Source organism: Cnephaeus nilssonii (genome assembly GCF_951640355.1).
Source record: "Cnephaeus nilssonii genome assembly, chromosome: 14".
Lineage (NCBI taxonomy): Eukaryota > Metazoa > Chordata > Mammalia > Chiroptera > Vespertilionidae > Cnephaeus > Cnephaeus nilssonii.
This window is the reverse complement of record NC_137085.1, coordinates 6309071-6336250: the sequence shown is the minus strand read 5'-3', so window position 1 is coordinate 6336250 and position 27180 is coordinate 6309071. Positions and strand designations below refer to the sequence as shown.

At 56.5% G+C, this 27180-nt stretch overlaps 1 protein-coding gene across 17 annotated transcripts in view; it reads left to right on the top strand.

The window, feature by feature from the left end:
- Positions 1 to 27180, top strand: part of RALGPS1 (Ral GEF with PH domain and SH3 binding motif 1) — a 226324-nt gene that overhangs the window by 184511 nt on the left and 14633 nt on the right. For 13 of the 17 annotated variants that reach the window (XM_079790424.1, XM_079790417.1, XM_079790431.1 and 10 more), the window contains 6 exons: positions 3661 to 3798; positions 5706 to 5799; positions 10099 to 10166; positions 20333 to 20459; positions 21689 to 21846; positions 23980 to 24031. In XM_079790424.1, the coding sequence (XP_079646550.1) occupies positions 3661 to 3798; positions 5706 to 5799; positions 10099 to 10166; positions 20333 to 20459; positions 21689 to 21846; positions 23980 to 24031 (637 nt within the window). The remainder of the gene's footprint in view (positions 1 to 3660; positions 3799 to 5705; positions 5800 to 10098; positions 10167 to 20332; positions 20460 to 21688; positions 21847 to 23979; positions 24032 to 27180) is intronic. The other 4 variants (XM_079790420.1, XM_079790419.1, XM_079790432.1 and 1 more) reach the window with 2 other exon arrangements.

Here is a 27180-nt window from a genome sequence, read left to right as displayed (position 1 = left end):
GAGTAGAATAAAGGAATCGAGAAAAAAGCAAGCAAGTGCAAAGGGTTAACCCTCATGGGGTTGATGGGAGGGTCACAGGAGGTTGAAGGAGGATAAGTTTCCATCGGATGGTAAATCCCTGGGAAGCATCAGTCTCTCCCTTCCCCCTGTCCTGCTCCTCAGTGTCTGCTCCTGGGCGAGCGTTCACTCTGCCACTCAGAGGCAGCTGGGTTCACGTCGGCACCAAGTTCTCATTGGAACGAAGCTGCCTCGTGCCCCTTATCCGTTATCTCCTGCTCAGCACAGAGGAGACTTGCTGCTGTGCTTGAAGCAGCGGTGAGATTTTCAGGACTGCCACTGCTGACGCCTTGGGGAGGCAACTGAGTTACACTGTTAAGAGGAGAGAGGGAAAACAAGGCAAGGGGAAGAATAAATCTGTGGGTTCCAACCTACCGAACTTGGAGCTTCTATACAGGGGAAATTATTTCTAATTATTAAAATTTTGGAAACATGATGCCACTAGAAAGGAAGTGGAAATGGTTCCTATGAGAAGTACCAGCATCTGTTTCTGTGATTTAACGGTTTCCCGTCACAATGTGTAGCTATTTTAAAAGCAGATGACTGACTGGCTGACTCATGGTATCCAGCAGCTGCAGTCTACTGCGATGGCAGGAGTGTACTCTGCAGGGGCTGGCTTGAGTTCGACTCCCATTGCCAGCATTACCAGCTAGTTACACATCCCCTCTGCTTCTCCTTTTCCTCCTTGTGAAATGGGTTGCTGTAAGAATGACGAACACAATGAATGTATATCAGTACAGTGCTCATTTATCCAGACAAAACTTTTACGTACCTGATTAATTACATTTGTAATAATTCTTAGTCATTTAACAGTAAACTTTTAAGGCTATAAATTTTCCTCTAATTATCACTTTGGTCTGCTCTTATAAATTTTGACAAGTAGTGTTCTTATTATCATTTTCTTTAAATAGACTTTTTGTTTTAGATTATTTGTTTTTTCTTTGACCTGAAAGTTGCTTGTGAGTGTGTAGATGTGTGCAAGTGTGTGTTTCCCAAATGGTTAGCCTTTTTTCTATATTTATTGTTAAATCTTCCATGTAATATAAGGTCAAAGAATGTGGATAATATGACGTTTACTTTTTTAAGCCTATTAAACTTTTCTTTACAGTCTAGTATATAATCCATTTTTGTAAACATTCCATGGGTATCTGAAAATAATTATATTTTCATTTATATAACGCCAAACTTGTTAATTTTGTTACTCAAATACTATCCTCTCTATAAAATGGTAATATGCAAATTAACCATCACTCTGCTACATAAGCCATGCCCACCAGCGAAGCCACGCCCACCAGCCAATCAGGGCGAGTATGCAAATTAACCCCAATCCAAGATGGCTACAGCCACAGAGAGCAAGGTTTCCCAGGTAACAGAGCAAGCCAAGCTTTCCATAGCCGTTGCAGGCCTAAGCCTCCACTCAAGCTACAAAGTTTCAATTATAGAAGGTAAACAAATTCAAACAAATGGCGGCAGAATGGAGCTTGAGAGAGCAGGCCAGGGTTGCTGCCGGCAACAGGGGAAGCAAAGCTTTCCGCACACCCTGGCCGGGCCCACCCGCTTAAGGCAACAAAGTTTCAATTGTAGAAGGTGAATTAACTGCCACAGAAATGGCTGCCGGAGCCCCAGGCTTGGCTCCACTCCAGGCTACAAAGTTTCAATTGTAGAAGGAAAATAAATTCCAGATACCAGGGCCTCCCTTTGGGTTGCCAGGGGGCGTGGCCGGCCTGCAAACCACCACAGGCCCCTCGCTCAGGCCGCCCCACACCCCAAGGGAACCCCCACCCTTATCTGTGACACCCTTCAGGGCAAACCAGCTGGCCCCCACCCATGCACCAGGCCTCTATCCTATCTAATAAAAGAATAATATACAGATTGATCATCACTGCAACACACAATATAGCTGCCCCCATGTGGTCAAAGATCCTGCCCCCATGTGGACACAAGATGGCCACCACAAGATGGCCAGCAGGAGAGGGCAGGTGGGAGGCACCCGGCCTGCAAGGGAGGGCAGTTGCGAGGGACCAGGCTTGCAAGGGAGGGCAGTTGGAGGTGATCAACCCTGCAGGAGAGGGCAGTTAGGGGTGACCAGGCTGGCAGAGGAGGGAAGTTGGGGGCAAACAGGCTGGCAGGGGAGCAGTTAAGCATCAACCAGGCTGGCAGCAGAGTGGTTAGGGGGTGATCAGGCTGGCAGGCAGAAGCGGTTAGGGGCAATCAGGAAGGCAGGCAGGCAAGCAGTTGGGAGCCAGCAGTCCTGGATTGTGAGAGGGATGTCCGACTGCCCGTTTAGGCCCGATCCCACCAGGATCGGGCCTAAACGGGCAGTCGGACATCCCTCCAGGAGTCCCAGATTGGAGAGGGTACAGGCTGGGCTGAGGGACAACCCCCTGCCGTGCACGAATTTTGTGCACCGGGCTTCTAGTATTTATATATGCACACATACATATGTAATGTATCTGTATATGTATGTCTGTATGTGTATATTTGTGTGCATACACACAAATTCTGGAAGAGACATGCCAAAGGCTCCCTGCATGGTTATGTCTTTGTTGAATTCGTTGTTTATTTCTGACAGTTTTTTTGCTTTGTATATTTTGATGCAATGTTGCTTTGTGCATAGAAATTTGTAATCATTAGATCTTCTCAAGCAATGGTGCTTTTCATTAATATCATTGATGCTTCTTTGCCTTGTTCAGTGTTTCCTGCATTGAATTCTGCTTTCCATCGCTACTCCTGCTCAACCCCACAAATATCATGGGTAGAGTGGCGGGACTCATAGAGGGCTGCTGGTCACCCACTGTCCGTGCACATCCCCAGAGAGCCTGCAGCGCGGCCCTGTGGCCAGCCGGTCAGCTGAGGGCTGTGTTGTACCTCACGCTGATCTGCCAGTCCTCCTCTCCCAGCCCTGCCCAGGTGGCTTGTTCCAAATCCCCCCTGGGTGATGCCATGAGGCCATGCCGAGGCCCAACACTGGCCTGTTTTTATATATCACATTATTTTTTATTAAGCACCCTCAGGAGAATTCTCTGTCTAGCCTTAGCTTTTTTTTTTTTTTTTTTTAGCAAGGTTGGTTGCTTTCTTTTATTCTTTTATCCCTTAGTTAATTTATGATTTGGGGGTGGGGGTTGTACAGATAGACACATAGACATGCAGCTAAATGAATAAATGAAAAACTGAATTCCATCCAAATGGTGTTCTCCTGGATAGAATACCTTAGACCTATTAAACTTCATCGGTTGGTGAAAAACACAAGTATTCATTCATCTCTTTAATGTCCTGTTATTTTCCAGTTGGGTTACAAGAAAAAAAAAAATCCTTGTTGCTGGAGAGTGTATGAACCAGAAATGCTGAAATCTCGCCAGCATTCACTTTGGTTGTCACTCAATGCTTGATTTCCAGTTGAACGGTCTACGTGAAAAATTGGTAGTCAGGGTTGGAATTGAATCCAAAGAGTGTTCAGTTTTCCCTAAGTCGCCCTTTATATCTTCTAGCAGAGCAGTGCTGTTTTGTGCTATTTTTGTCTGATTTATGGTGAACACTTACCATCATTAAATATCTTCTTTACTTTTAGGGATCTATCTTCTGACTTTTTTGTATTTTTTTTAGGGATCTATCTTCTGGATTTAATCTATATTGATTCTGCATATCCTGCCTCAGGCAGCATTATGGAAAACGAACAAAGATCCAATCAGATGAACAATATTCTCCGAATAATCGCAGATTTACAAGTCTCCTGCAGCTATGGTTAGTACCGCTGATTGTTGGAGTTGTGAAATGTCACATCACTGAAATTTGAGTCCGGCACCTTATCAGTGAGAAAGCTCTTCCTTGAGCACCAAACATGTGCTAGATTTTTAAACAAATATATTTTATTGATTTCAGAAAGGAAGGGAGGGGGGGGGAGAGAGAGAGAGAGAGAAACATCAATGATGATAGAGATTCATTGATTGGCTGCCTCCTGCATGTCCCCTACTGAGGATCGAGCCCACAATCTGAGCATGTGCCCTGACTGGGAATCTAACCGTGACCTCCTGGTTCACAGGTTGACACTCAATCACTGAGAAATACCAGCTGGACTTACACACATATTTGATCTTCAAAGACTGTGCAAACAAGATGTTATCAACTGACGCCCAGAACACAGGGCGTGAGCAAACCTCCAGCAATCTCCGCTTGGGAAGGCCTCCTGGGAAGCCAGGGTGGGCTTCCTGTTCGTGGGCTCACTGAAGCAAACGGCCTGCTCATAAGCCCCCCAACAAAGCTCTGGTGAGCTGTCAGCACTTCCAGACCAGCTGTCCTCTGACCAGAGGAACAGTGAGGAGACTGGGTTCCCAGTGCGGTCCTCACCGCTGAGGCCCTTTCCACTGACAGGTACACGGACACTCACTGTCCCGCTGGCCAGCAGAGCAATTACAGAGACGGCTTTGGGGTCAGACAGACTAGGGTTCAGATCTCGGCTCTGCCTCTTGAAAAGTCACTTTTTCATCTCTGAGTCTGAGGTTTTCTTATCAGTAAACAGGGGGACGTGATGTGTGCGGAGCACACCCCGACATTTCATTGGCGCTCAGCAAACGTTCACTTAGTACCGCTACCTGCACCTGCATCTTCCCTGCCATCAGCTGCGGGAAGCAGGTGTCATCCCATTGCAGAAATGAGAACACTGAGGCTCTAGAGAAACAAAATGACCTGTTCATAATCTCACAGTGAGGGGCAGGTGCTCCTCACGTTGCCTGACGCACTTCCCTGGAAAGCCTGGCCCTTCCCCGCCTCTTTCTGCTGTTCTTCACCACCTCCTCCACCACCTCCACCTGTCCCCTAGCTTGTTCTGTCCCACCTTGGGGGGTGGGGTGAGTTGGCATAGAGGATCTTGGAGGGCTTGGTGCCCCTCAGTAACTGTGAGGGTCTGCTGAGAGCAACTGACGTCAGTCACTCCAGGAAATAGACAGTGAAGTGTAGCAGGTTACCTGGGATCAAAACTCGGCTCTGCCACTTCTCAGGGACCTGAGCTTTGCAAGTTGCCATGGTCTCTTCCTCTGTGAAATGGACATAGTATGTCTCCCAAATGAGGCCGGTGTGAAGGTTAAAGCAGCTGACTCCTGGGAATCTCCTGGTACAGAGCCTGGCACAGAGCAGGCGCTCAAAGCCCACCCGTCTCCCCAGTGGCTGTAGCCCAAGGGGCAGACTCTCCCGCTGTGCCAGGGTCTCGGTGGGCTTCATACCAGCTGGATGAGGGTTTTTCAGTCATTCTTGCTTCTTATCAAACAGGGGCGGGAAGGCATGGGAGGCTTGCATATTGCCCAGTGAAACCTGTTTTGGGGCACAGACACCTGGCCTGATCAGTTCTGGAGACCAACTTCCCCCAAAGACCCATCTTTCCCCGCCAAAGACATGTGGTGCTTCGGGGTGAGGTGTCTATGGCCCAGCCATCTGGGGGCACTCCTCGAGGGCAGAAACCAGACCTGATGACCCCTCTGTGCCCAGTGCCCAGCACAGGGCCTGGCCCAAGGGACCATCAGCAACTCTGGAAAGACTGAATATATGCCCCAATACCCAAGGAGCATCTAGTGCCAAAATCAGTGAGGCCCACATTCTCATGCGGGACCTGGAGATGGGGAAAGACTGAGGCCTCTGGTTTTGTCCACCTTTTGCAGATCACCTCACAACCCTGCCCCACGTGCAGAAGTACCTGAAGTCTGTGCGCTACATCGAAGAGCTCCAGAAGTTTGTGGAAGACGACAACTACAAGTGAGTGCCCACTCTATCCCCTGGCCCCAGCACATAGCAGGTGCACAGAACGTGACCTCTGACCGCCCCCCCCCCCCCCCCCCCGAGCCCATGGTGGCGCTGTCTGCCCCCATAGTTCTGAGGAGGGTGTTTTGTGAACTTCTCAGCTTGGCTCTCTCAAATCACCTGGGTGCTGTGAACATGGATTCCACGGCTCTGTGAGGTGTGGTGCTCCAGGTCTCACGGGTGACTCAGGGCCGGGGGAGGGCAGCCTTCTAGCCATCTCTCCAGGCTGGCAAACGGAGTTCTCCAAGAGTCTGTTTCCTGGAGGAGACAGCTCCCTGGGCCCAGCTTTCTGTAGGATACTCACTGACGGGCACCGGTGGAGGCTCATCTCCATCCCATGCATCCCTACAGAGTAGACTCAGTTCCCACAAACATCCCGGTGGGCCCTTTGGCCTCATCTTCCACTCACACTGCTCTGGCTTTTGGCTCTTTCTTCCCTTGTGGCACCTGGGAATTTATCCAGCATTTCTATGTATCTAGAGGGAGATGGAGGATTTCTTGTATCATCTTTGCCATTCTGATTGGATATCCTCTTGGCTCATTTTGAGCTGGAGGTCAACCAGGAGCCTCAGTACATTTCCATGCAACCTGATATATCAAGGCAAGTCTCACCATCTTGTAATCCATCATTTACCCTCTGTCAACTTTACATCTGTTCTTTTAATCTCACCTTACTCTGGTATACCATGATTCCTTTGAGTCCTGTTAGCCAATATATATATATTTTTAATCTCTTCCAGTTTGGGATCAGCTTGATTACTGTTCATCTAAGTCCCTGAAAACTGTAGAGAACAGTGGTCACTAGAGACACCCGGGTTTCCCATGATTCACTCACAGGACCTCAGGAATGACTGTTCATACAGCTGCATGTCTACCAGCTCTGCAGCTGTGGTCCGGCCGGCTGTGAGTCAGTCACCTGGGAAGGCTTCTACCCATCCAGATGCTGGGGCGGGGCCTGAACATTTGTGTTCTTTCAAAATGCCGTAGGTGGTTCTGATGATTGGTTTAATCTTGGGAGCAAGACATAATATCTTTAATTGTTATTGTATAATACCTTGTTAAAATAGAATATAATATGAAATTTTGATCTATTACATAATAGTAACAACAGTAGATGAAAGCCAGAGATTATCATTAAAGCTATATTTGCCACAAATTGAGCTCATTTTACTTACAAAGCATTTGCTGTGCTTAAAAATGTAGTCCAGAGTGTGAAATTATTCCCACTTAGGTTCTGGGGTAATATTTTCCATTCCTGTGCCAGTAGCACAATTAAAGAGACAGCAGCTTTTCATTCACGCTAAGATCCCTTAAGGAGAAAAAGGACCTATAAATACTCCTGGCTGTGAGATCATCCTTGGGCAAGCCGCAGGTTGTGAGTAATTGCTCCGTCCCTTCCGAAGGACTCTGAGCTCCCCAGCACTGAATGCTGAACCCCCGTCAGCCCGGACTCATGGGGGCTCGCTGTTGTCGCAGCGACAACCAGGGCGGAAGCTGCTTTCTGGCCCCCAGGCCCAGACATTGAAGGAGTCCCTTCCCAGGCGGGGGTCCTGTCCCCGGCCCCCGGCTCTGAGTGAGTGGCAGAGACTTTCCGGGCCTGTGATTCTCCTTGAGGAACCCACACCCCGCAGCCCCGCTGGAGACTTGCCTCCCACCCCAAAGGGTGCAGCCGCTCAGCTGAGACCTGGTGGCTGCCTTTCTCACACCCTGCCCCCCACCCCCCCGCTTTGGGGGTATTGTGCCAAGGGGCCCACCCAGTGCTTTGTTTTCCTCAGCCTTTCGTTTCTTGTATTTCACTGAAGAAAAATAACCCACAGTCCCATTAGCATTAAGTGAGCGTAATTGTGGACATTTTTCTCTGCATAGAAAGTGGGTACAAGGCGAGAGTCTTCAAATGGAATCATGCTACACTGCTATTTTTAATTAAAAGTATTGACTTTAATTTTATTTTAATTTAACCAGAGAAAAGGAACTGAAATAAAACATAGCTCTTAAAACAACTAGTTCCCCACCACAAGAGATACTATTTCCTAACAGAGCCTTCTAAGATTAACAGAAGAGGTCAGGAAAACAGAAAGGGGATTGAGCCCATCAGTCCTGTTTTAACTAGATTCCCACTGTGAGCAGGGTCAGTTCTCTGGGCTATGAAAGATGAGAACGTTGGTACTCACCCTGTCCCTCCCCTGCGCTTCACATCTTCCAGTTTGTTGTTGGTTATATTATTATCACTGCCTAGTCCAAGTTTACAACGTACACATCATGTTCAGGAATCACAGTTCCTGCTGTTCAGTGTTTTTAAACAGATTCTGTTCTTACCGCCTGCTGTTTCTCCACAGCGTCTCCATTCCTGGAATTTTTTATTTTCAGTCAGTCCCTCATGTAGGTGATGTCAGTAGGTTTTCACGAGTTGGGCGTGCTCCGATTTCTTTCATGAACGTGTCTGCTTGTGACTTGCTCAGCTGCATCTCCCCCAGGACGCATAGACCCCACTCCCTTGCCGTCCTGCCTTGTTCGCTGCTGTAGAGAAGCCCCAAGCCCGTCCGATTTTTCTCCTCTTGTTGAGTGTCTTGCTTGGTCCGCCTGGGGGGATGAAGAATTCCCTGAATTTCAAAAACTCAACCAGGGGAATGCCTCCAAGTGGAGGGTGTTTGGTATCAAATGTCCCTGGAACAAGGTGTGCTCTCTCCTCCTTTCAGAGGAATTCTTTGGTTTATATCTGACCCTTCTCCTGTGTCATTGCTTGGCTTTTCTCTCTCGGGGATTCTAGGCACCCACGCGTGGGTGCTGCCTGCCTTCTGTACCCGCTGGCTTCTTCCTAATGGCTGTCTCAGTTGTGCTTCTACTTCGGTCCTCATTCAGTCCTTGACGGTTCCCTAGGCCTCTGACCCCTTTTCATCTCCCTCCTGTGCGTTATCGTCTCATTTTTCAGGTCTTGTGTTCTCCAGCCCGGGTTCTGCATGACTTGTTCTACTGATGGAAGCACTTGGGGTTTCCTCGTACTCCTGGGGCTGCCCCCGGGCTGCGCAACTTGCTCTCTTCCTTTCTCCTTTTTCTGTGAGAGGATGTTTGCTCAGTGGCCAGACTTTGCATCTTGCTCCCATGGAGAGGCTCCGTTTCACTCTTCCATGGCTGTGATAGGGGAGGGACAGCTGACCCTGCACTTGTGTGTGAGTTGGCTGGTTCCCCTGCGGCCAGCGGTTCTCACTCTTTCCCTCCTGGTGCCTGGGGAACGCAGGCTCAGGCTCCGTGAAGAAGGGAGCAAGCTGTCCGTTTTGGCTTTGGGGGCTCTATTTCAGGGTTCCCTCCACCCTGTTGAAGGCTGTATCCCATTCCAGAAAGGGATCCCCTCAAGTGTGAAATTCTACCCTCATCCCCTATGAAGGCTTCCTTTCTGTCAGGTCAGCGTATCCACCAGGCCCTCCACCCACCCCACCCGTTTCTCCCAGCACCTGGGGCCACTCAGAGCAGGGACAGGTAAGGACCCGCTCAGCCCGCCGAGCAGTCTCAGGCGGCAGGACAGGAGTCAGGCCGCGTCGCAACTCCAGGCCAGACTTCACCACCTCCTTTTCCTTCCTTGGCTGCAAGTTTCTGAAGGTCATGGCTTCCGTTCACGCCCCTGACGTTGTTGAGCAGCATCTGATGAGTTTGGTTACTCCTAAGCTTTCCTAAGTGTGTGTTGGTCTTGTTGGGAGAGAGGGAGTCTGGCACCGGGCTTCACTCTTGTCATTTCACCCAGCAGTTCCTAATTGGTGCTTCTGAAAAATAATAATACTGAGTTGCCAATCCTCCTAAGGTGGCCATTGCCTCCTGCCTCTCTGGGGGCAACTGAGAGGAAGTGTCATGTGAGGGTTAAATCCCGGCTTAGGACCAGATCCCCTGCTTCACCACTTGCTGGTCTATGAATTTGGGGAGCTACTCAGCTCACTACTCTTCAGCTCCTTATCTATAGGATGGGATGACATGCCTACCTAGCTCATGGGGTTGTCTGGAGAATGAGCACATGGGTGCCAGCAGAGGGGCCATGATCACTCTTTGACGTGTCGTCCTTAATCTTTATTGCTGGGTCGTGGGAACTCGCTGGGGGCTCGGAAGGAAGTCGCTGCGATCTGGAGCAGACCTCGAAGTATTCCTGGGTTTCATGACCATGAGCCTCCTTAACCACAGTCCAGTCTCCCGGTTGCAAACATACACATGCTCAGCACCCCTCCGATGCACCAGAGCCCGTCTGATCCCGTGAAAAACCTTTGTTTTCAGACTGTCGCTCAGAATTGAACCAGGAAGCAGCTCTCCAAGACTCGTCTCTTCAAAGGAAGATCTTGCAGGTATTGTGGATGTGTCGGATCGAGTGGGGCAAACCCACTGAGAGCCCAGATATGCTGGCAGGTTGGTCCTGACTGTGGAGCCAAAGGGTGCAGTTGTTTGCAGGTTGGCAGGCACAGCTGTCCCTGCTCACAGCCCTCCCGCACTAACCTGCCGAGGCTCCCAGTCACACGGAACCCCTGGGGACACCTCTGGGCTGGGGCTCCCTGCAAGAGCCTGGGACCTAAAAGCCCCAAGAGAGTCAAGATCAGAACCCCAGGCTGAGAGCACGCACAGGGCAGAGAACGGGATCCTCTCCAGGTCACCGGGCCCTTCTCGTCAGGCCCTGGCCCTGGAGTTGTGGTGCCCGGGAGGGTGCCCAGGAGGCCGCGGTGTTTGGTGCCCCCAGGCACAGATGGCTCGCCTCCCTGGAGCCTCAGTTCTGTCCACATATTTGGGACACACAGAGCGTCCCCTAGTGATGAAGGGTGCAGGCTGAGAAGTCAGCCCTAGCTTTGCCGTCTCCCCGCTCTGATCATCGGCGGCAGTCGCCCTGCAGGTTGCTGTGGCGCCTGAGCAAGCACACACCTGTGGAGCACTCTGCTCACACGGGCTTGTTTGTGGTGAAAGTGCTCCGTCGGTATCACCATGGCGGTTTCTGTCCCTCAGTGTCCAGCGGCTCTCCGTGCCTGGGGCTGATCTCACTGCTGCCGAGGGTGGGACCAGATTGGGGTCTGGGCCAACTGTGCTTCCTCCTCCTGGTTTGAGCTCGGGTCTCACCAGCCTGGGTTCTAGGCCACTGCAGTGTTGGATCAGCAAGTCCATCTCTGGGCCTCGGTTTCCTCACCTGTAAAATGAGGGTAATAAAGTCTCCACCCCAGGATCGTGGGGAGGTCAGGATGGAAATGATACTTGGAAGGCACTCAGTGTGGTCTGACCTGAGTGAGTATTTGGGGAGGGCGTGGCTGTTGCAAGCTGCTGCCTGGTGCGTGGCACCCCCAGCCTGCTGACCTGCTCAAGCCACTCCCCACCGTCTGGGTTAAAGAGCAACATGGCGCCCAGCACCTCCAGCTGAAGGACATGGGGAAGAAAAGGTGTTACCAACTCCAGTGTCGCAGAGATTTGGCATCTGAGGGGTCAAACAGAACACCCAGCACCATCTGTAAAGTGGACACACTGATACCTCCCTCACAGGGTTCTTGTGGGAATTTACTGAGATCACAATGTAAAACCCTGAGCGCTGAGCCTGACACTTAGAACCCACTCGGCAAGTGTAGCATCTGCTGCTAGGATGATATTATCGTCAGTACTATGATTCCGCCTCTGCACCGAGTCACCCTTCAGGGTTTAGCAAGCCCTCACTGCCTAGGGAAGCCTTCCCTCCCCTCCCCCCTGACCCACCCCTCCTGGACCAGGCCAGGGTCCATCACACCAGGGATAGGCAAACTAAGGGCCAAGCCCAGCACCCCTATGGTCTGTGGCTGCTTTCACACTCCAGTGGCAGAGCTGGTTGGTGGTTGGGACCAAGACCCTCTAGCCTACAAAGCCTAAAACATCCACTAACTGGCCTCTCACGGAGTCCGCCAGCCCTGTGCCCCATCCCCCACCCCCTCCAGCTCCTTCCAGCTCTCTGTGCCTCTTCCGGCTCTGTGCTCCTTTATCCAGGCTGCCTCCCCTCAGACTGCCCCGAGGGAAGGGTACCAGAGCCGGCACACGGGTCGCCTGCCCTCGCCCCTTCAGCCCTGGCCTCTGAGCTCCTTGCCGGGCCCTGTGGGCACCTGGCTCTCAAAGCAGCTCCAGAGCCGCCGACTGCTGACTCCGCACTCCCTGGAGGAGCACTGATGCCAGCACTTTTCACGCAGCGAGCGAGCCTGGCTCACGGGCGTTTTCCACCAATTTTCCAAATCCCTGGCTGCAGCCCTGGAAGCAGGATGTGAAGGTTTTCATTGATCACCAGAAGGCAGGGGAGCGTCTGGAAAGCTTCAGGCTCACTCCTCCATCCTGGCTTCCCACCCCCACCCCCAGCCTCAGGTGACAGAGGTGGTGCCTGCACCCCTGGGACAGCCAGGGGTCCCGTGAGGGCAGGGCCAGAGGGACAGCTCCCAAGAGGCCTTCCCTGGTCTGGCAGCTAGACTGGGCTTCGTGGCAGGAGCCCGACCAGACCGGGGACAGGAATGTGCCTCTCGCAGTCCCAGGAATGGCAGGAACGCAGCCTCCTCGGATCCCAGGAGGGGGGTTAAGCTACTGCCCCGGGATCTCTTTCCAGCAGGCAGGCACCCCACACCTGCCAAGGAGAGGCCCCACGATGTGTTCATCCGTTCCTTCACTCAAGACTTCCAGGCCGGGCCTGCTGTGGGACAGGCATCGCTGTGCCCACGCACCAGGAACCAGGCACGGGCTGCCCTCCTGGAACTGACCTGTCGGGGAGACACGCAGCAGCAGCCTCGAGAGAGCAGGACCCAAAAGGAGGCCCGTGTGAGCTCCCGGACCCCTCCCTGTGGCTGCGCCCACCCCCCTAACCAGCTCGCCCGCCAGGGGCACGGGGGACGCCGACTCTGGCGTTGGGAGCAGCCCCAGTCTCAGGTCCCTCTGAGGCCTTGGCTAATGTCGGAGTGGTCCCCACTGAGGCTGTCCCTCTATCTCTGCAGAGGCCCATCCCCCCCCCCCCAGAGCTGCCCCCTCTGCACCCGGGGAGTGGCCATGCTGGCAGATCCACCCGACAAGTAGACAGACAGACTGTGAGAAAGGAAATGGAGAAACCTCCTCAGTTTCTGGTCCGTGGAGAGAAAAGGGCCACGTTTTCAATTTCCCCCGTATGTACCGTTTCGTTTATATAAATGAACTAATATTTTCCTGGAGAGCAAAAATCATAAAGAACGTTGACCCTCAGAGAGGGCAAGCCATGTTGTGTGTGCACTGGAGCCCGTGAAGACATTTCCAGATCCTGTGGGCTCCGCCTCCCCGTGGCCGAACCAACGGACCGGTTTCCTCTGAAGAGCCCTCGGCAGCCAGCGGCGCCAGCCCAGGGGGAACCGCGGCCTGCGCCGCCCGCCTCTGCTCTCGGCCTCAGGACCGCTCTCCGCACCCCTGGGGGGCTTCCTTGTTTCACCGCCCGCTGGGTAAAGGCCCGCCTGGCTCTGGCACTTACTGTGGGGCCCTGGGCAAGCGGCTTAGTCCCTGTGGGCCCAGTTTTCTTATTGGTGAACTGGGAATAGAAATGAATACTTCACGCTGCCTCACTTCACAGGGCTGAGGTCGTGCGGGGAGAGCCCCAGCACAGAGCCCGGTGCACGCCTACCCCTGGGCACCAGCACTGATGTGTCCTGATGGAGGACAGTGAGGCGGCCGACAGGGAGTCCGTGCCGCCTCCAGCTCCTCGCTGCTTGGATCCCCGCACCTCCATGCCAGGTCCTCACAGGACCACCTTGGTCCCTGGGAGGCCACACCTTCCTTGTGCCGGCGGATCTGCGAGTGCAGCTAAGCCTGGTGCGGCCACACTGTCCTCTGGCTGCGGCCCCATCGGGTCCGCGGGCCTGATTGAGGCACTGGCTGTTCCCTGGGTCTCCCAACTGCTGGGCACAGATTTCAAGCTCGGCGTGGTCTGTGGAGACGCCTCACTGTGGTTGAGTGGACGCAGAGATCACCCTGTGGGCGAGGGGTGGGGACTCCCTTTCCACATGCTCCTCCCTCCTCCCATTATAGTCTCAGAGTGGGTGAGGAGCCCTGGGTGAGGGCACATCTGATCTCCTCTGGACATCTCCCAGCTGCTAGGCTGGCGTGTCAAGGTCAGGCAGTGGAGCCAGGCTCAGGCCCTGTCCGACCCTGCTGCCCTGCCCTGGCCCAGCTCCACGCAGCACCGCTGCAGCAGGCATTCCTTGCGCCCTGTGCCTGGGGGTCTGGGCCTTCTGACTCCGAGGAGAAGGCATCTGGGCCTCCCCACAGCTGAAGGGCGATGCTGGCTCACAATAGGGAGCCGTGAGAGCTGCATGTATAAGAAACAAAGAATGTGTGTGAATGTAAAAGGGCCCGGCTCCCAGGCTCGACCGTGAAACCTGGCCAGAGAAAGGTTTCAACACAAACAGACTCTGTGCCCAGGGACCCATGTCCTGCGTGCGCAGGGCCCGGCAGACCGGGAAGGCTCTAGCAGGCGCAGGAGCGAAGCTGAGACAAGCCCCGAGACTGGATGCAAGTGCGTCCTGTGCAGCTCACGGTCAGGGTGGCACCTGAGAGCCCCTGGTCACAGCAGTTGTCATTCGCCTTCTCCAGTGAGGAGACTGGACCCTGAGCTCCCAGCTCTGCCCGGGGCAGAGGCTGGACTGGAACGCAAATCCGGGACTCCAAGCTCAGTAGTTTCTCTGCCACAGCTGCCTCCCATTAATGTCCGATGTGCAAGACTTGGAAAGCACCCCCAAAGGCCGCGGTGGGGCTGCCAGACTGCCGAAATCGGCAGTGCTGGCCTGGGCAGGGCCGCTCGATGCCGCTGGAAACCCGTGGGAACGGGACTCCCCATCCCAGCCCCGCATCCTCTGCAGAGCCGCCGCCTCTGCAGCCGTGGGCGCCGCACCAGCATTCAGCATACATGCCTTGCTCCAGCCCTGTGCTGGGCACCGGGACACAGCCCCTGACTCCAGAGCTGGAGTCTGGTGGGAGAGATGGGCAACCAACAGGCTGCCAACACCATTCCTTAGTGACAAACGGCGGGTGCTGTGAATGTGGGGCGCGGGCACCCGAGAGCAAGGGGCAGGAGGCTGTGGCCAGGAGGGTCCCCGCCCTCTGTGAGAGCTCAGGGCAGGCGCTGTAAGCGCTGGGCTAGGATCGCAGCGACAGCCCGCACTGTTGTCTGGTTCAACCCCTGAAGCGGGAGAAGATGGCAGCTCTTTCCCTCCATTCCTCTCTCTGCTCCTGAGAGAAGCTTCCAGGATGAACAGGAGGCCATTTCTGAGGCATCCAGGCCTGTCCGCATGTGGCGCTGGCCAGCTGCCCAAAGGCGGCAGACTAGGCCCCTCCAGTTTGCTCTCTAAAGACCCCAGTCAGAGAAAAGGGGACATTGCCGTGTGTCCTGGCCCCGAAGGTGGGTGCTGCCCGCACAAGGCTGCCTCGGGGCGGCTGGTCAGGAGTGCGGGCCCCTGCGCCTTCCTGTAGAATCACAATGGAAGAAGGTCCCTTACTCATGTGCCTAAATGATACTTTTCTCAAATAGTTGTTCTCGTGACCCTGGCTTTGCACAAGTCCTTTCAGCCTTTGTCTTCTTCTCCAAACACTTTCCCTGCATTCTGTCCCAGGCCTCCCCTCTTCTTACTGAGCTTGCAACCCCCTCCTGGGCTCCCCCTCCTGGGCTCCCCGTCCTGGGCCGCATGGCCTACACCTCTGTCCCCAGCTGCCGTCTGTCTCCTGAGCTTCACACATCTCCCCAATGGCCTCCCGACATCGGTCCCAAACTGAACTTCTCATCCGCTCCCTCAGTGAATGACACCAGCCTCCTCTGAGGGTTACCCCGAGTGCCCCTCCACCCACCCCCCTCGCCCATCCCCTAGACCTCTCTCTGCCACACCCGCCCTCCCAGCCTGTGTTCTTGGCCACATCCACATACTTCCAGCCAGAGTGAGCTGTCTAGGGTACAAATCTGAGCACCTTACTGACCCTCCTACAATCTCCACATCTTCCCCTCATTGAACTCTTGGCCCCTCGCGTGGCCCCGCAGCGCCCCCCCTCTCCCCCTTCGCCCCACATTCCCTCCTTCAGCTCCCCAGCCAGGCTGGCTCTCCGAGCTTTCTCTAGTAGGTTCTGCATCTCTCACTTTGGGGTCTTTGCATGTGCTGCTCCTGCCCAAGCTGCTGCCTCTGCCGGGACCTTCGCCGGCCTGGATGTCGGACCCCCAGGTCTGCCCTGGCCTTCCCCGGTTCTCAGACGCACTGCTCCCGGCTCCACTGCTCCCCCAGGAAGCGCCTGAGCCCTTCTGACCTCAGGTCCCACATCGACCTCAGTCCCACGTCCCAGTGAGGCGCTAACAACAGTCCCTGTGAGGCAGGGTTATGCCGAGGCCTCAATGAGGTCCTGCGAACAAGCGTTCGGTACGTTCTGGCACTTGGTGGATGCTCGATGAATGGCGGCCAGTACCATTACCACCACCGTCATGCCGTGATAGTTACACTGTGAGTGTGGTCAGCGCCAGGTTTATTGCTACCAAAGCCTGTGCCCGCCCTGGGTGTGATTATCTGGTTACTGCCCCTCCCGGGTCTGGAACCATTTGCTGCAGGAAGGGGAGAGGGTCTGCCAGGTCAGATCACTGCTCCTGTTCTGTAGCCGTAGAATTCAGGCTCAGAGGTGCCAGGTGACTTGCCCAGGTTCACTCAGCCTGCGGTGGCAGCGCCAGTGGGAGCCCAGCCCGGCTGCCTCGGGGTCCTGGCTCTGCTGTTGCCGTCCACCCGAGGCCTGTGCTGGCTTCTCTGCCGACCAGTGAGTGGCCTGGGCAGCATGGTGCTTTCTTAAGAAAAATGTAATGAAAACCAGATTTTTTTTCCAACATGATATCTCGTTCCCCACAGACTGTCAGTTCTCATATATTCCAATAAAACTGTTAAAGAAACAGCCACTTAAAGAGCTTTAAAGATTATTCATGGAAAAATTATGCTGAGGAAAAATAGAGCAATCCTCTGAGATAGTCAAGCCCCACGGTCAGTTTTTCCAGCTGCTGGTGCCATATCGGCCGGCAGCAGGGACCACACTCTGCTAAGCGAGGCCAGAGCTCCGGCTCATTATCACCGCCCCCACCCCACCCCTGCCTACGGACACGGAGAAAACAACATCAGAGACTGCCGGAAGACACGTGTCCTGTGCTGTCACGTGGCGGCCGGCCCAGGCATAGTGGGGCGGGGCGGGAGGCCTTTCAGTAGCAGAATGTCACTTACTGGCAGGGGCCACCCCATCCCTAGGTTCCAGCTCAATGGGAATTCTTCTGCCTCCGCGTCAGATGCAGGCTGTTGCTGGCCCACAATGCAGGGATGGACGTGGCCGAGACCAGGGCATCCAGAGCAGCGTTCGTGTGACACGGGGACCAGGGAGGTCGCGGCTGCTTCAGCCTGGCCTCCTCCCTCCCCCCGCTGCGTCCAGGGGTATCTGAGGCCAGCATGCCTCCACGGCCATCCGAAGCAGCACGACGAGGGGGCGGCCCCAGCCTCGTCCCACACGCCCCCTGAGGGAGAGTCAGTAGCTGACTAGAGGAAACTGAGGGCTAATTGGGGGCTTGGGAGCCCGAGGTGGGGGTCAGAGCAGGAGCAGGGACACAGGTGGGAAGGGCGCCCATTAGGAGTGAGCAGGAGGCCCAGGAAGTGACCAGAGGAGCCTCGAGTGTCCGGCTCTCGCTGCACCCACAGCCGGGTAGGAGAACAAACCCAGCACCCCTTCCCTGCGTGACCAGTTGTTCTCCGAGCATCCCTTTAAAATGGCGCTGGTCAAAGCAACCACTGATAGAGCTCCATGACGTGGGATGTGGGAGTGTTTAGACAAGCCTGGCACCCGGTTGGTGCATAACACATGTTAGTCCCCTTCACCGTTCCTTTCTCAAAAATAGCAGCTGGAAATAGTCACCGGTTTCCTGGAGGAAGTTACCAGATCACCTCAAACACGCCACTGTTCCCTCCTCCTCCAGCTTTCGCTAATGCCTGACCTTTGAACTGCAGAGCTCCTCCGCCCACACTGTACCCCTGGGTTCAAGTCCTGCATGTCGTGGATATATAAGCCCTGGCTTTCCTACCTGCCAAACGGCCCTACTAAGTACCCACCTCCTGGACACAGTATGGTGCCAGGCACGGGGTGTCCAACCGTAATTATCACCGTTTTTATTGCTGCGACACACCAGGGAGTCCAGTTCCAGTTCAGACCACGGGGGAGGAGCCATGCGACCTGACCTTTACAAAATATTTTCTGAACCCAGGGTGGGAGCCAGAGTGACTCAGGCAGAGAGACCGTAATCCTGCTGATAAACAAGGCGAATTTCACCCTCTGCACAGATTCATTTATTGAGCAACATGTGCAAAACAAAAACAAAGCCGGGTGGCTTCCATCCTCCCTTTCCTCTCTGGGGCAGCTGCACGAGACTTCCTCCAGGGCAGAGCTCGCTGTCACTCAGCTCTTTGAGCAGAAGTTCTTCACCTGGGTGTACACTGGATTCACGGGGGTGTACACTAGAGTGACCGGGTGTACACTGGGGTCACCAGGTATACACTGCGGTCACCAGGTGTACTAGAGTCACCGAGAGAACGGTGCCCAGCCCCACCTGAGCAATGAAATCAGAACCTGGGGGGACGGGCCCGAGACACTGCATTCCCCCCCTCCCCCTGAGAACCTGGCACATGCCCTGACTAAGGATTCAGCCTCAGAGAAGCTGAGCGGCAGTGGGACCCTCGCCAGGAAAGCGCACACACACACCTCTATTGCCGTAGGTGCCGTTTCAGGCCTGCACACTCCGCAAGGCCTTCACGGGCCCTGTCTGGGGTGGTGAGGTCCAAGCCGTGCCGCTCTGAGCTCGTTACAGTGTGTGCCATGTAATGACGTTTCTGTCAACGATGGACCGTACATACGTGGCCCTGTCGAGTGTAGTGGAGTACAGACTTCTGTTTGAGGACACGTGACTGACAGGGAGGCCGCCCTGGGGCCAAGGGGCCGTATTTTACAGAAAACGAGGGACTAGAGTGTTTATGGGCTGGAGGAAGGGGCCAGAGGGAAGGGAAATGGTGGCGTGAGTTCTCAGAGGCAACAGGACTGGAGAGGAGAGACTGGCCTTGGACGAGGAGGCCCCTGCCCCAGGCCGCCAGGGAGGCTGCTGTGGGTGGAGGCGCACGTGGCCACTGCCGGGCTGGCGTGAGACGGAGCCTGACCCCACGGCGTTCTCCCGGAGGCAGAGGGCCATCGTTTGAAGTGAGGTGAGGGGCCTCTGAGTTGTGCAGGGGCCTAGGAGAGAGGTGGCATTTGGGGATAGTTGTTGAGGGGAACAGTGGAGAAAGTTGGCCAAGGCCTCGTAAAGGGATTGTGGGGGGCCCTGGGGCAATGAAGATTGGGGTGTGCAGAGTGGGGTGCGGAGGGGCAAGCAGGGTGAGACAGCAGGAACTCTGAGCTCGAGGAGATGCGAGCTGCCTCGGGAACCCTCCCAAGTGCCAGAGGGAGCTAGGCCGTCCGCAGTGGTGTCTGGGACTTTAAAAAGTGGTGAGCCACACACACTGGAGGTCACTGTGATTACAGCAGCTTGTGGGGGGCTGTGGGCCCTGGATGGACAGGCCTCCCAGGCCCTCTGGGGAGGCTCCCGCACGGCTGCCTGGGTTTGCCGTTTGGTGTGCTCCGAAGGAAGCGCAGAAGCCCTGGCCCACTTCCTGTCTGTCCAGGGGAGCTAAGGCTTAGACCTGGGGTCACCTCCCCTCCAGAGGCACGAGCACAGCGCTAAGGAGAACAGCAGGCCCCTCGGTGTACTAGTGGCTGTGCACTGGCCGGCATGCAGGCCCTCCTCCGTCCTGCGCGTGCTGCTCAGTGTGTTTGTGCCCAGCCTCCTGGCTTGAGGACCCCTGTTGTCCCCAGGACCGGGACTGAGGAGAACATGGTACTAATTACATAAAAGAAGTGTGAGTGCTGACTGAAACTGCTTTCATCACCTCAGCACTCCTCCCAGCCACCTGCGAGGTGAGTTGGGTTATTCCCACTTTTCAGATGAGGAAACGGAGGCTCAAGGGAGTAAGTTAAGTAACCCGTCCAAGGCCACCCAGGCAGTACCTGCAGGCCTGGGGCAGAGCCCTGCCTCGCTAGCTGCGCTCTCACTCAGTGAGTCCTCCCTCTGCCGCGCTCCTACACTCCGTCCCTTCTGTGGGCGGAGAAGAGAAAGTGGCCGGGGAAGGGCACAGATGGGCACCGGCCCGGATTCACAAGACAGGCTGTGAAGTCTCTGCCACCTGCTGGATGCCTTGGATAAGTCACGCCCAGGCAGGTGCACCATGCACAGCAGGCCACTGGCCGTCCTGACTGCTGGCACCCCGGAAGTTAGTTATGCTGGGCGTGAGGGGTCAGTGTCGCATGAGTAGGGAGCCACGGGGCCTGCTGAGCCTGCCCCGCCTGTGACAGCTGGCCCAGTGCCTTACCCACAACCCGGGCCCCACTCCCGAGCCTCCATAGCCCCGTCACAGGACGCGCTCTGCTCTGTTCACAGGCCCCTCCGCCAGCTCCAGTTCCGCAAGGTTCAGCCGGCGGCCTACCTGTCCTGACGCATCGGTGGCTGGCAGCCTCCCCACTCCCCCGGTCCCAAGACACAGGAAGAGCCACAGCCTGGGCAACAAGTGGGTAACTGAGCGAGCCCCACTCGGGCTCTGGGCGGGCTGAGCGCGGGGGTGGGCTAAGGGGTGCTTGCCCGCTGGAGCTCTCCCCACCCCATCTGGGAGAGCTGGCGATGCTGTTGGTATCCCTGGCTGGTGCCCTCTCCTCAGACTGGCACGGGGTCAGAAGAGCTGGGGTGGTCCTGGCGACAGGTATCACTACTCAGTAGCCGGTGGAGGAAGCATGCAGGCAAGGGCAGGGAAGCAGTGTGGGACTCCCTCTATAAGTTTGCCCAAGCTCAGTTAGTGCCTCCCTGGGTAAACCCAGATCCAGCGGGCACTGTGCCTGCCAGTCTCAGGGCTCAGAGTCTTTGCTTGCCCCTTGCTGGAGTGAGTCTGCAGATCAGGGTTCCCCAGCCTGTGGGCTGACAGCTGGGAGACATGGGTGGTCCTCAGCATGGCCAGGACAGCCATGCCCGTGTCCCCAGGGTACTGGGCACAGGCTCCTTACAGCTGGGTCCCTCCCTCCCTCTGTTCCTGCCTGCCTGCCTCTTCCATCTCCCTCCCTCCCTCCCTCCCTTCCTCCCTCCCTCCCTCCCTCCCTCCCTCCCTCCCTCCCTCCCTCCCTCCCTCCCTCCCTTCCTTCCTTCCTTCCTTCCTTCCTTCCTTCCTTCCTTCCTTCCTTCCACCAAGACACAAGCCTCAGCCAGCCAGGCTGGCCCTGGAGTCGCTCCTGGGCTGGAGGAGAAAGGGGTTGCTCTTTCTCTGCTCTGTCCTGTCACGCATTATCTCACTGAGCCCTGCAGGCCCGAGAGGTAGGTGCTGTTACATGCATGAGCCCAGTGAGGTTCAATGGGGCGAAGGACCTGCCAATTGTAAGGTGGGAGCAAGGACTTGGACCAAGTGTGTGCGACTCCAGAACCAGGCATGATGCCGCAGGGTCACACTCCCCCTTCACCTGCGCGCCCCATCGCTCACAAGTACCACCCACTCACTCACGCCTCATAATCATCCTGGGAGATAGGAAGGGCAGGTACGGTTAGTCCCCCCGGACAGATGGGGAAACTGAGGCCCAGACAAAGGATGGGACTTGCCCAAGGTCACGCTGTGAGTTAGGGCAGAGCCTGGACGTGCTCCCTGGTTCTGGGTGGAGGTCTTGGCCTGCAGGTGGCCCTCTGCCCAGGAGCCCAGGCAGGTGGAACCCTGTGGCTATAGGTAAGGAGCTCTGCCTCTCTCTTCCTTTCCGTTTCCAGTATGATGTGTCAGTTGAGTGTAGTTGAGAGTAAAAGTGCGACATTCCCATCGGAGAAAGCGAGGCACCTGCTGGACGACAGTGTCCTAGAGTCCCGCAGCCCTCGCAGGGGCCCCGCCCTCACCTCCTCCTCCGCCGTCACCAATGGACTCTCGCTAGGTAAGCGTCTCTGGCTGCGCACAGCAGCGTGGCACAGCCGGGTGTGCTCGTGTCTGTGTGTCACTGTGCCGCACCCGGTGGCCCCACCCCGCAGAGAGGGCTCCCTCAGGAGTCACCCTGCCAGGGGCTCTGCTTCCTGGCCTCTGGGTTTGTCCTCATCCTGCCGGTGGCCCTGAGCACAAACAGGTGGAAGAAGCAGCCAGACACACACCCGAGACCCGCCGTCCCTGGCTGGCAGCTGGCAGAGCCTGGCCGCCGCCCTGCAGGGCTCTGTCCCGGGAGAGCCACAGGCCCCAGCCTCGGGGCAAAATGGGGAGGCTGCCCCAGGACAGCGCTGAGGGCCACCGGGTTCTCACGCGTGTCCTTGTCTTCACTCCGTAAAGTTAGTCAGGGAGGCTGAGAAGGTGATCTTCAAGGGTGCGATTGCACGCCTGAGCTTCAGCCGGACACGTGCTCATGTCAGCAGAAGGCACTGCACTGCTGAGGCCGGGATGGGCGAGGGCGGAGTCCTGCAGTGCCCGGTCACCCTCCTTACTGCCATTAGACACGTGTCCTGTCTGCTGGCCGTGCCCTTTCAGCATACTTGTGCTTCTGTGGTCTTGTGTCCGTGTGTCCGTCTGCTTTCCTTAACAGGGAGCCCTCCTGGTGCTGGTGGTGGTTTAGACAATTGCCAGGCAGGGGTTTGATCCGGTGAGGCCTGCAGAGTGGAGGGCCCATGAGCGTGGGGAGGGTGTGTGGGGACAGGAAAAATGTCCCACGCCCCTGTGAAATGCGGCCCCTGTCTGAGGCAGTGTCACTCCGGGGGATAGCCGTCTCCCAGGACAGAAAACTCGTGCCAGGCCAGGTCCGTGTCCACCTCCACCTGGGAGGAGCCATCCTGTTGGAACCTAGCCAGGAGTACGCACGGTGTGTTCAGAGGGTACACCTGGGAGGGGAGCCGGGCAGCATGTGGGGAAGGCTGGCTCGGAGGTGAGCAGGTCTCCTCTCAGCCTCTGAGAAGCTGGGGCACTGTGGTCACCAGGGCACAGAGTCACGGTTCCCTCAGGATGTGGCCATGGGACCCTTTTCTTGGCGTGTCCTTGGGATAGGTTTTGAACCAGCTGGGAATGCCATGTCAGTGGAAGGCACTGCGCTGCTGAGGCCGGGATGGGGCGAGGGCAGGAGCCGAGGGTGGCATGAGCTGTGCCTGGGCCCAGGCCCTGCTCTTCCTGGACAGAAAGCTGAGTCAGACACAGTGCCACCTCACCAGCGCTGTGGCCCTCGGCTCCTGTGTTCGGAAACTCAGGGTTTTTCCTGCCTGGAGTCGAGAGCCCGGAGCAGGTGGCCGTATGCATGTGCCATTTGGAGCTGAACAGGTCCTCTCTGTTCTGTAACTCCCAGCGGGCCTGGGACCCCCTTCTTCCCCTTTCCCACTGCCCAGCCTCGGTGCCAGCAGGTAGCCCAGGCAAAGATCCCTGACCCGGGGCACCTCAAGGTCTGAGGGTCAGTACAAAGGCGCATGGCATCAGTGAAGTGACAGAAGAAAATGTGTCCTTGTGCTGGAGGTAGCCTTGGAGAGCCCCTGAGAAGCAGGCGGGGGGCGGGGGGAGGGTGGCTCTTAAGCCCTGTGTGTGTGTCTGTGTGTGTGTGTCTGTGTGTGCTGGCCAGAGGTCTAAGGGACCCCTCGAGGCTTCCGGTGCTGGGCTCTGACCAGTGTCCAGTCAAGCCCTGACCCTCAGAGAGGAAGTGCTATTTGGCCTCTGTCCTCACCGGGTGAGACCTGTTCTAGCCCCGGTTTTCCTTAGGCCAGAGGGAAGCAATGGGGGACAGGCCAGGCCCAGCAGAGGCCCAAGGACCCAGACTCCCATGTCCTGGGGTAGGCAGTGCCGTCTTCCGGGGCCGTGGGAGGGGAGCAGAGGCCCCACCGGGGAACAGTGGGACAGGTGGTGCTTTGCATCCTCGCCGGGCGGAGAGGCAGAAATAGAAGCAGCAGGAGCCCAGTCAATGACCCAGGGTCAGCAGGCCATCGCTCTGGCGCTTCTCTGGCGCTCGGGGGCCTGGGCCCAGGGCCCAGGGAGCCAGGAGAAGAGGCCCCTCCGGATGGGCTCCTCTCGGGTGAGGCCGCCTTGCTCACTGATCTGTGTTCCTTTCCAGGCAGTAGTGAGAGCTCAGAGTTTAGTGAAGAAATGTCTTCAGGGCTGGAAAGGTGAGTGTGGCCTCAGAATGGCCTCCCTCCCAGGAGGTGCCCGGGGCCAGGGAGCTGGAGACAGCTCCAGGCAGGGACCCACCCCAACCTCACCCCATGGGCCCACCCGGGGAGGCTGCTCTGTGGCTCCTCAGGACAGCTCAGCCCAGGGGCAGGACCCACTGAGGGAGGAGAGGAGGGGGACCAGCCCCATGTTCTGAGCAGCCCCTCATCACCTGGTCCCGAGCTAGCCCAGGGCCAAGGCCAGCGCCTCTCCCTCAGGCCGAGCTGCTGGGGAGACTGGTCTGAAATGAGGGTTCTTGCAGCCAGACGTCTGAGAATGGGCCCAGCCTGCAGGCGGGCATGTGGCTCCGCCTAGTGGGGTCTGAGAGTGTTGCACACACATGACCTCAGGCCCTAGGCTGACAACTACCTGCTGGGCACCGGTGACAGCAAAGTGGACCCCTCAGCTCAGGGTTCGGCTCCAGCTCAGGAATTCACCCTCGGCACCTGCTCCACACGGTGTGCTTTCTCTGTGCCTGGCACACATGGCCCTGGGAAGACGGGGCTCTGATTGGGGCGCTCCCCCAGCCGTGGGGCCGCAAAGTGAAGGGCATCGTAGTGACTGTAAGGGAGGCAGGGAGAAACCAGTGACAGGAAGGTTACGAGAAGCAGGTTCCCACCATCCTTCAGTGGCCCGCACACACAGGCACACACTCACAGTTATGCACACTCTCACACACACTCACATCCTCTTATACATGTGGGTGCACATACCCACACACGTACATTCACCCGCATGCATGCACATGCATACCTCACACAGATACACGCCTCACACATGCATACACACACACACACACCCTCTGGTGCTGAGCCTCCTGGCTCCTCAGTCCCCATAATCAGAAAATGGCCAGAGAGGAGGTGGGTCCCGCCCAGCAGGTGCTCACAGGGCAGACAGAGGGTGTGAGGTGATGAGTGATCTTTGTGGAGCAGTCGCTGTGTGCCAGGCACTGCTCTGGTCTCACCGAATCTTCACACGCTGCTACACAGGGTTATCCAGGGGCCCCCATTTATGCACATGGACAGCGGGGCTCAGAGAGGTGAAGTGACCCCGCTTGCTCACACTCCGCCGGGGCAGAGCTGCCCAAATCCACGTCTTCCTGACCACTGAGCCCACCTCTCCACCACCTTCCAGGCCTCATCCAGGGCCATGTGACAGCTGCAGGCATGGCCCCAAGTCGGCCAGTCTGTCTGTCTGTCCTTGTGAACCCCGATGGAGGGCAGGAAGTGGGGGCAGCAAGGCCCTTCCCTCTGTCGCTGCTCTGGGGCTCCTGGAGGGGCGTTGCTCCGCTCTCATTCTCTCAGGCAGGCGGGCCACTGCCCTAGCTCCGGGCCCCCAGCAGTGGGATGGGAACCAGGCCGGCACCAGGGCGGACTGCAGGTCTGCTGGGCACGCCCGAATCTCCCCGGGCCACAGGCAACGAGGGGACATCGAGTGGGAAACGGGCATGGTGCCAAGATCCTGAACATCATCCAGACCTGGTCCTAACCATTGGCTCCTTCCTCCCTCCCTCCCTTCCTTCCTTCCTTCCTTCCTTCCTTCCTTCCTTCCTTCCTTCCTTCCTTCCCTCATTCGTTCACTCATTCATTTATTTAATACCCATTTATTAAGCAACTGCTCCCTGTCAGACACCCCCTGAGGGTCACGCTCTCAGGAGGGGAGGGAGGCTGCCTTTCCATTGTCCCATGGACTCCATGGAAGTAGGGCTGTGGGAGTGGCACCAGGCCGACCTCAGCAAACCTCGGGCTCCTCAGAAATTAGAGGAGGAGGGAATACTCCAGTCAGGCCTCAGTAGAGGCAGCAGGTGCTTCTTTGTGCCCCTGCAGAGGTGAGGGTTAAGTAGCAGCCCAGGGACATGTGGTGGGAGGACCACAGTGGACCTGAGGAGGCCGCCGGGCCTGAGCAGTGTGCCAGGATGGGCGAGGTGGCCCGGGAGTGCGTGGTGTCTCCAAGAGTCCTCGCCGGAGAGCGGGTGCCAGGAGGTACCTGGTCTCCCAAGTTCCAGTGGACCTCAGTGAGACCTCGCAGTCTGGCTCTGGACGCTGCCTGCAGTCCAGAGGGCCTGCGGTCAGGCCTGCCTGCTGCCTCAGCGACCTTGGCCTGTCCCTCAACCTCTGGGCCTCAGGTCCCTCGCTCTGCAGGGAGAGCGCCCGCAGGAGCAGTTAGCACATAAGTGGAAGTGCTCCATTGGGGAAACTTACTTTGGGATGTTTATGAATTTCACTCAGTAGGTACTTCTTGCCAGCAAGCAAGTGATCAGGAGTCTAAAGCTGGGTGGGGTGAAGAGAAAAGTCCCAGATGGCCGCTCAGTCATCACGGAGTGGATGGACTATGGGGAAGGAAGTCCTCAGCCCTGGCTGGCCTCCAGGAGGCACTGACGGGGGAAGAGCCCTTTAAGAGAGGGCTGCCGGCAGTCGAACGCATGGGTGCTCTAGGGCCGTGGTAGGCAAACTGCGGCTCGCGAGCCACATGCGGCCCTTTGGCCCCTTGAGTGTGGCTCTTCCACAAAATACCACGGCCTGGGCGAGTCTATTTTGAAGAAGTGGCGTTAGAAGAAGTTTACGTTTAAAAAATTTGGCTCTCAAAAGAAATTCCAATCGTTGTACTGTTGATATTTGGCTCTGTTGACTCATGAGTTTGCCGACCACTGCTCTAGGGTGTTGAGGAGGTTGGTGTTGCGATTTCTGTGCTGTGTGAGGTTTGCTTGTTCTTAGCAGGTGCGATCTCCCAGCCCCTTAGGGAGACCCCAGGAAAGCAGAGTGGTGGCAGCAGAGCCCCAAGCCTGATCCCCTCAAATCTGTTTTTAAAGACACACTTTCCTTCCTTGAGAAGATCAGAGGACTCTGGCAGAGGCCCCGGTGTGCCAGGGTGCAAGGTGCCTCTTGAGCCCCAAACTCTGCAGTGATAGGACAGGGAGGTGAAGCTCTGGAGGCCATCCTGGAGATGAGGGTCCATTTCAACTGAAGTGCAGCCACGAGAGCGGCTGTTTTCAGGGTGATTCTCACAGAGGCTGAGGGCCAGGGACCCCAGGCTGTGTCCCTCCCTGTCACCCTTCGGTCCAGTTTCCGCAGGCCCTCCCTGCCCTGGCCCTCCGTCCGGCTTCGCT